General features: G+C 46.0%; 1 protein-coding gene across 1 annotated transcript; it reads right to left on the bottom strand.

Annotated features, from left to right (window-relative positions):
- Window positions 1-3,608: 3,608 nt before the first annotated feature.
- On the bottom strand, window positions 3,609-9,260 carry C24H20orf202 (chromosome 24 C20orf202 homolog). Its single transcript, XM_055266160.2, has 2 exons — window positions 9,063-9,260; window positions 3,609-5,849 (listed from the first exon to the last, which is right to left on the bottom strand). Exons 1-2 carry the CDS (start codon window positions 9,195-9,197, stop codon window positions 5,616-5,618), a joined length of 369 nt encoding a protein of 122 aa, XP_055122135.1. The 5' UTR covers window positions 9,198-9,260; the 3' UTR covers window positions 3,609-5,615.
- Between the last annotated feature and the right edge of the window lie 790 nt (window positions 9,261-10,050).

The following is a 10,050-nucleotide window of genomic DNA, read 5'->3' as shown; positions in this document are numbered from 1 at the left end:
AAGGCAGGTGAAAGCCGTTAGAGATGTGATTAAGTTAAGAATCTTGACATGCGGAGATTATCCTGGGTTATCCAGGTGGGCCCTAAATGCAATCATGTGATTCCTTATAAGAGGTAGACAGAGGGAGATTTAACACTCACAGAGCAAAAGGCTATGAGAAGATAGAGACAGAAACTGAAGTTATGTAGCCTAAGTCAAGGACTGCCAGCAGCCACGAGAAACTGGAAGAGGCAAGGAAGGAATTCTCTCTTAGAGTCAGCAGGGAGTACAGTGTGGCCAACACCTTGATTTTGGTCCAGTGAAACTGACCTCAGCCCAGTGAAACAGGAGCTGTCCCCATGACCTGGGGAGGGTTTGGGCAAAACAAAGCAGGGTGGCAGAGACATTAGAGAGCTGGGGCTCAAGATAAGCTGGGAGCAGGGATGGGTGTGCATTATTGGGGTCACCAGATTCTGTGTCTGCTTGCTTACCGGAGAGATAACAGAGGTGTTGTCCTAGAGTTGCCTTCACACACATTAAGAGACCGTCTTGCCCCAGACCCTGCCAGAAGGAGGGAGCAGGGATCCTATGAGCCTGACATGACTGCTTCCTCTCTTCATGGCACCCCTCCCCCACTGTGGCTGATCAGAAGAGCAACATCATATCATAGTAAGAGCCCTGCTTAGGCAGGAGATAGACCTGAGATTCAATGAGATTCAATGCCGCTACTGCCATTTACTCATTGTGTTTTTTGGGGGGCAACTTAGCTCCACTAAACTTTGGTTCCTTCATCCATAAAATGGAGATTTAATACCACTATTGCAGAGATGTTGAGTGTGTTCAGTGCAATAAGATCTTTACAGTGCCTTGTGTGGTGCTGGTATTTAGGGCAGATGATGGATAATGATAATGAATAGCTTACATGACACATAGTTGTTGTTAGATGACAAGCACTGTTGTGTTTTCCATGTATTAACTCATTTATTCCTCACAAAAACCCCAGGAGATAGGCAATACTATTATCCCCATTCTACAGATGATAAAATCAAGGCATAGAGAGTTTAATGACTTGCCCAAGGGCACACAATCAGTATATTGTAGAGCTGAGATTTGAACACAGGCAATGAGGCTCCAGGCTGTACTTACAATCACTAAACTATCCTGACTTTAAAAATGGTAGCTATCGGCCAGGCGCAGTGGCTCACGCCTGTAATCCCAGCACTTTGGGAGGCCAAGGCAGGCAGATCACCTGAGGTCGGGAATTCAAAACCAGTCTGACCAACATGGAGAAACCCCATCTCTACTAAAAATACAAAATTAGCTGGGCGTGGTGGCACACGCCTGTAATCCCAGCTACTTAGGAGGCAGAGGCAGGAGAATCGCTTGAACATGGGACGTGGAGGTTGTGGTGAGCTGAGATCGTGCCATTGCACACCAGCCTGGGCAACAAGAGCGAAACTCCATCTCAAAAAAAAAAAAAAAAAAAAAAGGTAGCTGTCTATTGCGGCACTATTTACAATAGCAAAGACATGGAACCAACCCAAATGCACATCAATGGATAAAGAAAATGTGGTACATATACACAGTTGAGTGCTATGCAGCCATAAAATCAAATGAGATCATGTTCTTTGCAGGAACATGGATGAAGCTAGAAGCCATCATCCTCAGCAAACTAACACAGGAACAGAAAACCAAACACCGCATGTCCTCATTCATAACTGGGAGTTGAACAACGAGAACACATGGACACAGGGAGGGGAACAACATACACCGGAGCCAGTCGGGGGTGAGGGGCAGGGGGAGGGAGAGTATTAGGACAAATAGCTAATGCACGCGGGGCTTAAAACCTAGATGACGGGTTGATAGGTGCAGTACACCACTATGGCACACATATACCTATGTAACAAACCTACACGTTCTGTACTTGTATCCCGGAACTTAAAGTAAAATAAAATAAAATGGTAGCTGTCATTATTAATAATAATTGCTAAGATTTACTGAGCACTGCTTGTGTGCCAGGAACATGTTGACTCATTGCATTTGCTCAATAGTCCTATGAGGTAATTTCTGTTATTATCCCCACTTTGTAGAAGAACAAACTGAAGCATAGAAAAGTTATGCTATATGCCCAAGGTTAGAGAGCTGATAAGATGCAGATCTGGTATTCAAACCCAGGCAGCCTGATGTCAAAGTCCTCCCTTTTAATTACCTATGTATGATGATGATGATGATAATGAAGAGGAAGAGGAGAAAGAGGGAGAAGAGATGGAAGAAGAAGGAGGAAGGAGGAGAGGTGGAAGACAAAAATAAGCCTCCTTTATACCAATAATCTATGATATGTCCAGGTGTCAAAAGTTAAGCTGACCAATCAGATTCCCTCTCTATAAACTGTGACTTAAAGAAATAGCAGGAGAGTAAAATCTTTAGCAGTGGGAGTGGACCTGAAAAGATGCAGAAAGACCAGAAAGTAAAGCCTAACCCTTGACACAATGCTGTGAGGAAGCCCAGCCACCTGGAGGGTCATGTATAGGCATTCCAGCTGACAGCCTCAGCTAAGGCCAGCATCACCTGCCAGAGGGGAACAAATAAGCCTTTGAGATAAATCGAGCTGCAGCCACCACCTGACTGCAATCATTTGAGAGACCCAAAGCCAAGAACCACTCAGCTGAGCCCAGAACTATGGGAAACATAATTTACAACAATAATAAATGGCTGTTGCAATAACAAAGGGATTACTGTGTTTAAGTTTGGAGGCAGTTTGTTACACATCAATATACACCACAACACATGGGCTCTGTAAGGTGTCACAGCTGACCCAGGACTGGAAGCTGGCTCTCATGTAAAGGTGTGAGAGATTAGATCATTTCTAATCAGTCACAGTGTAAGTAAGCCCTCCCTTGCCTGCCCTGACCCACTCTAGGTTTCACATCTTGAACTGTTCTTCTTGCTCCTAAATTTTTAGCTTCTGACCTCATGAATCCTTTTTCCATCTCTGTCTGCTCCTCTCCTCATCCTGGATGCCAGGCTTAGGTGTGCAGTCCTGTTTTTGCCGCCTTAGCAGAGAAAACCCTGGATTTTCCTGAGACCATGATCCACATGCTCCCTCTGGTGCTCACTGTCCTGCATGGCCATGATTTCCAACCCAGACATCTAGGACCAACGCTGAAGATGTCATTTCCATCCCAACTCCTTGTCCAGCATCTGGGCTCAGCTTTGGCTTTCTCTGACCCAGGATCAGGAAGTGAACATTGGTTCCAAATGTAGGGTCTTGGAGAACAACAAATATCCCACCAGAAGGGCAGGTTCCGGGGCTCTACGTCTATCTCCCCAGATTGGAGATGGAGGGGTTGGCAGGGGTTTTTGGTCTTTGGGCCCAAATATGGAAAGCAGGGAGAGGCAGAGGGTGCTAGTGATTAGCATCGGGCATGGGAGACCAACGTCATTTCTACTTTGCATGGCCAGGCAGATGTCTCCCAAGATGATAGTGGCTAATCAGTTTGTCCATTTGTAATAGTCATAGTTTCACAAATCAGAACATAATCATGCAGCAATAATAAGGTGCCATTCATTAGCCTTTCCAGTGTAACCAAGAATGGTTACAGTGGCAATTGGTAATAATAGCAAAAACCTGTGTCAGTCTGGGACAGGTAGGAGACAGAAACCACACCAGTTATTTTAACACAGAAAATTTAATATAAAGAATTGCTAACTAGGTATAAAGTTGTTAACTGGGTGACTGAAAGGTTATAAAAAGAACTTTAAGGCAGCGATTGCAGCAAGCATCTGCCACCTTCAGGGCTGAGGGAACAAAGAAAAGAGGCAGAAACTATCAAACTTTAAAACTTAGAGGAGGAATTCCCTGGAGCTTAAATTCAGATATCTGAGAAAGGAACTCAGCTCAGCTGGGGCCGGTGTCTCTGAGCTCAGGAAAGGGCCAGGTAGGTAAGGCAGGCACCCACACTTCAGGGGAGGAGGGACTGGCATCTGAAGCTGATGTCTCTGAGCTCCTGGAAGGGGCCCCAGGAATCTGGAACTTGGATCCTGGAGAAGTCTTGTGCTTCATGAAGGAACTGCTGCCTTTAGTGAAGAAACATTGCTGGGAGATGCTCATAGGAACAGAAAGCCCACAGGGAAACAAGAAGAAGGAGCAAGTCCCTTTTCTGTCCTCTAGACTTGTAGTCCAACTCCACCCTGTATATTGGCAAAGCCTAACAAACTCTAACAGGGAGCAGCTGGTAACACCAAAAGGTGCTTTGCAGGGACCCAGCTCCAGCATCACAGAGCAGGTATCATTTATATTATCAAATATAAAAATCACAGGTTGATCTGACTACAAATATTATACTTATAATGCACCCCCTCCACTCTGCCTCTACATGCAATCGATTTACTTTTTCAAAGCCATAAAAACAGTGTTCTAGCAACATACAGGTAGATTTTCAAAAACAAAAAGGCCTGTCAATCATCAGACCATCTTAACACCATGATTTTTTTATTTTCACCTTTTCTGTTTTAGTCTTTCTTATAGGCAGATATAATTTTTCATTTATGACTGCAGCACCCCACACAACTGTCTCTGCTGTATCACTAGCCTGGTTGCCTGCTGTTACGGAGGTTGTTGTCACAAACCCTCATTGAATGAAATGCCATTTTCATATTGATTTCTCCTCCTTGATTCTTTCAACATCTGGATCGTATTCCTCAGGACCATTCTACCTGCAAATGAGGGAAACTGCCCAAATCAGCTTAACCAAAAACAAATTGATGTGTGTGGCTGTGGTACAGGGTGAAATTGACTGGCTTTGGTCCCTGGAAAGAACGCAGGAGTAACTCACAAAACTAGGACCTAAAACCAGGGGCCAAAAAGAGCCAGCGCTCTTCCTCTCTGTCCGTCCGTTGTGTGTCCCTCTCTCTACTTCTCTTTGGAGATTAGCCTCTTTCCTTCCTACTGCAGACAGGGTCTTCTTTACCTGGTAGGAACATGGCCACCAGCAGCCTCAGCCTAAGTGTAATAGAAAGAGCATCCAGGTAGCAATCTCAGGGAAGGTCGGTGATTGGCTCTGTTGGTTCACATGGCCATCCATTGGGCCAATCATCTTTTTAGGGCAACTATGAATTATATCATTGGCCAGGCCTGGTAATGTACCCACGCCTATGGCCAGGGTGGTTACAGGGCTTAATATGTTATCAGATGAAGGGGAATGGGAAGGCTTCCTGGGAAGACAGAAAACAGCCACTAAGTTACTACACAGTGTTTGGAATTTTCACCATGGCAACACTTGGTAACCATTACTGCACATCTAGTTCTTCATTTTAACAACTGCCTTGTGAAAAATTCCCAAGGATAGGGTTACTGCCATGGTGCTTGCCAGAGCACTAGAGCACGTTTGTGTTTTCAGTGTGTTCACATCCAATACCTTATGTGTGCCTCACCAAGAAATCCCAAGTGACAGAAAAGGAACCAGAGACACAGAGAAGTTGAGTGACAGATCCAGGGACGCACAGCAGATGAGGGCAGAGGTGAACCCAGAGCCCTGGCATTCTGACTCCCATTCCAACACTCTGCCCCTAAAACATCACAGTGAGAGGTTAGACTAATGGGGAGAGTGTTAAAGCCCAGTGTCATCTCTGTCCAGTTATGGGACAGAGCTTCGTCTGCTGTCTTCCCCTCGGAGGAGCTGGGCCAGACCCCTTGAGCAAACAGGCTGGCAGCCCCTGCCTTCGGAGCCCGCTCGAGCTCTGATGGGGGATGTCCCTCCGCTGGACCTGGCGTCCTCCCAGTGGGCGCTGTCAGCACGCAGCTCCTCCAGGACACTGTGAAGATGCCTCAGTGTGAGCAGGAGCCTCTGATCTTGAATCTGCATCTCAGACTAGGAGACAGAAGGAGCCTGTGAGGGGATGGGCGGAGCCCTGGATGTTTCCCCATCAAGCCCCTTCCCTCGCTGTCTCATCAGAGACCAGCTCACTTGTGATTCGCACAACCTCACAGAAACCGTATCCACCAGTGCCTCAGTTTCTTGCTCTGCAAAGCAGAAAGCAAATTGCTTACTTTTCTAGGCTTTTATGAGGACTGAATGAATTTGCCCATGGGAAAATCCTTTCAAGGAGTCAGCGAGGTCAAAACTACTTTGATTACAATACTAAGATATTATTTTCCGATTTTTGCTTTCATTTTCTTATGAGCATACCATGGAGTTTTCCAGAAGCTAATGACATGTAATATCTCAACAGATTGAATGCAGGAGCAGCTATGAAAATCCAGCTGTGTTCTATTAAGACAGACATTAAAGCAATTTGCAACAATGTAAAATGGGGCTAAATATTTGCTTTGAAAAATATAGTTATTTTGAATAAGTAATGTTTTATTAACATATTATGAGTTTGTTATTATTTTAGAATGCATTAGTAAATATATTAAAAATATGTCAGCTTTGGCTTCTAAATTCAGTCAGTATTGTTATATATAACTCACATAAACAAAAGCTTTTTGGTGGCCTTAATAATTTTTGGGGGCATAAAGCGGTCCTAAGACCCAAAAGTTTGAGAACTGCTGCATTAAAACTATAGTATCATCTTCAGCCATCTCCATTCTTTCTCCCATTTTTCCCTGAGAATTTTTCCCCATACATTTTCTCTCTTTTTCTTTCTGTTTATTTATTTATTTATTTTTGAGGCAGGGTCTCACTCTGTTGCCCAGGCTGGAGTGCAGTGGTATATTAACGGCTCACTGCAGCCTCGAGCTCCTAGGTTCAACTGATCCTCCCACCTCGGCCTCCTGAGTAGCTGGGACTCCAGGTGCACACCACCATGCCCGGCTACCTTTTGTATTTTTTGTAGAGGCAATGTCTTACCATGTTGCCCAGGCTGGTCTCAGACTCCTGGGCTCACGCGATCCTCCCAACTCAGCTCCCAAAGTTTGCTTTCTCTTTAAAAATGTTAAAATTCTATTTTCTGACTAAGTAATTCTTAACACACGATAGAAAATGTAAAAGCTACAAAAGGACATATATTTAAAAGTCTCTCCCACCCACCTCACTTTATCTCTCAACTCAAGCGTCCTTCCCCAGAGGCAGCCACCGCAAATGCTTCCGTTTTTCCTTCTGAAGGTGGTCGTGGCAACACATGGTTAGATATACAGATTCTCAGCCTCTCTCTTTCTCTGTCTCTCTTTGCAAGAGATACTTATGAACATTATTTCCCCACTAAAAATAGTGTTTTCATTTTTGTGACAAGCTGATTACAAGTAAGAAGACCAAGTCTGCATCCTCTACTCAAGCATGAGTAACACTGCCAAGAGAATATGTAGCTAGAAAGAGAGACACGAGGCCAGGCACAGTGGCTCACACCTGTAATCCCAGTACTTTGAGAGGCCGAGGTGGGCAGATTGCCTGAGGTCAGGAGTTCAAGACCAGCCTGGCCAACATGGTGAAACCTGGTCTCTACTAAAAATACAAAAAAAATTGCCAGCCATGGTGGCATGCACCTGTAATCCCAGCTACTGGGGAGGCCGAGGCAGGGGAATCACTTGAACTCAGGAGGCGGAGGTTGTAGTGAGCCGAGATCATGCCACTACCCTCCAGCCTGGAGGTGACAGAGTGAGGCTCCAACTCAAAAAAAAAAAAAAGGAAAGACATGAAGCAAAGGTGTAGTCGGCCTCCCTCAGAACACTGGGAAAACTCAGGCTGCAGAGCGAGTGGTCCTGGGCCCATTTTCTCCTAATTCCTCAGAAAACATTCACTCTGTGTTTTCTCGATTTCAGGGTTTTCCTCCTGCACATATTTCTGGGCATGTGCCTATAAGACTACAGTGGGGTTCCCAGCACGGAGGTGATGTTGAGGCATCCTGGCACCCACAGTTTCAGGGAGCATAAGGAAGACAGCTGCCCAGCGCTGGATGCCTGCTGACTGTGGGAAGCTGCAGTCCCTGCTGCTGGAATCCCCTGGTCCCATGAGAAGGCCTGCTGGGTCAGCCCTTCCTCTGGGGTGATGACAGGGTTGGGTCCAGGCTGGCCTGTTGCCTGGCAACCCAGAAAGGTCATTTTCGGACAATCCTGTCTGTCTCTCCCCAGAATGAGAGGTGTGTGTATTGAGAAACAAACCTCTTCTGAGGTTCCCTGAGCTGCCTCCTCTCTCCTGGCTGGTGTTCCCCACACACTTGGGGGCACCCCTCTTTTTTCGGACTTGGAGAAAATACCATAATGAAAGGCATAAGCCTGGCTTCCCAAGCAGCAACCACAGGACCAAGTAACATAACACAGGTTCAGGAGAGTTAGCGCTCATGGGGGAGGCCCCTGCCAATGGGAAATGAGAGACAGGAACGAGCTGGGCAGATGAATTTCCTCTCGTTCTTTCTCCCCCAATGTGCAATTCCTCCTTCAACCCCTGCAGAGCATCTCAGCTGCTGAGACATCCACTGGGCCTCCTGAAGGCACCTTCTGAAGCCGTAGGCTGCTTGGTAATACAATGTTTGGCGTAATTGCCTGGCATAGCATTGGCCTCTGCTGCCACACCCTATGTTCCTCCCTATCACCACCCTGGGCTTGTACTTCCAAATAAAGTGCTAGTTTCTCAGTCCATGTCCAAGCCTCTGCTTTCTAGAGGACCCAGGCTAAGACATTGGGTGTACGCATGTCCATCTGGGTCAGGGTTATAATAGCCAACGCCACTGTGCCAAGTATTCATTAAGAGGATTACAAGCATCTCTTCAGTGAATCCTTACAATACCCGATACGATATTAGTACTATTGTTATTCCCATTTTGTGATAAAGAAACTGAGGCTCAAAGAGATAAAGCCCCTGCTAGAGCCGCACAGCAGCAGAGCTGGGCACACACGGAGGACTCAGTGTCATTCTAAAACCTGTCTGGCCACCACCACACCCAGTGCCTCCTATGTAGGCCACGACCTACTTATCCCTGAACCTGAGATCACAATTGTGCATTGTGTGGTAGGTCCCAGAGGGGAGACTGCAGGGTCCATACCGTAGCCTGTAGCCTCTGCCCCAGGGGGGACCCGGGAAGGAAAACCAGAGATCCTTGGAAAATATGTGGTCGGGGCATCAAGGAAAAGAAATGCAAAACCTTACCAGCTCCTTTCTCAGCCACTCCAAGGTCTGCCCAAGACTCGGGCTGGGCTCTTCCGCTGTTTTCATCTCAGTGTCCTTGAGAGTGACCTTGACACTGACCTGGTTCTGGGCCTGAGGGATCTTTGACTTGTACATTCCCCCAACTCCTTCAGACTGGCAGCAGGTTCTGGCCAAATCATTGAAGATGGAGTTAATGAGAGCAGGAAGTAGCTCACATTGAAAAATGTAATTTGGCTTTTTTTTTTTTTTTTTTTTAAAGGGCTTTAGTGCTCTGAACAGAACAAGGAGGAAGGGAGGGAGACCATTAAGGGTCTGAGTACCTTGGTGCCTGCTGGTTCCAGAAGCCAAGAATATGTGATGCCAATAGGATCACAGAGAATGCAAAGCTTTAAATGGCAACAATAATGGTTATTATGAAAATAGGCACTCTTTTCTAAGGGTTTGCTTTGTGCTTTACATATAAAGCATGTGTATGTCTCATTTGGCATGTACCTCCACGGGTGTCCCAAGTCCCCGTCCTTATTTACTTACCTATAGAGTCTAGATAAAGGAAATGCTCACTTTCCAAGTTCCCTTGTTTCTGGAATCCCCATGTGACCCGTTTCCGGCAAGTGAGATCAAAGCAGCAATTTGCTATTAGGCTTCCTGAAAAACTTTCACCTTCCTAATAAAAGGGAAAATGTCACTGCTGCTTCCCTTTTACTCCTACTTTCTCCCTTTTCCTTCTGCCTTGAATGTGGATGTGATGTCTGGAGCTACAGTAACTGTCTTGCGACCGTAAGACAAAGCCTAAGAAAATCACAGAGCCATTAGAAATCATTGCACCCCTGACTCAGCAACAGCATCTATGAGACAACAGACCCCATTTCTAATGGGACACTCTGCTACTTGCAGGCAAACACAGTCCTGACACACCATTTATTCTTCTCATTGCAATAGGAAAGGGGTCCCAACCCAGACCCCAAGGGAGGGTTCTTGGATCTCATTC

Source organism: Symphalangus syndactylus, chromosome 24, assembly GCF_028878055.3.
Source record: "Symphalangus syndactylus isolate Jambi chromosome 24, NHGRI_mSymSyn1-v2.1_pri, whole genome shotgun sequence".
Classification (NCBI taxonomy): domain Eukaryota; kingdom Metazoa; phylum Chordata; class Mammalia; order Primates; family Hylobatidae; genus Symphalangus; species Symphalangus syndactylus.
The sequence above is the reverse complement of the archived record's forward strand: the minus strand, read 5'-3'. Positions and strand labels throughout refer to the sequence as shown.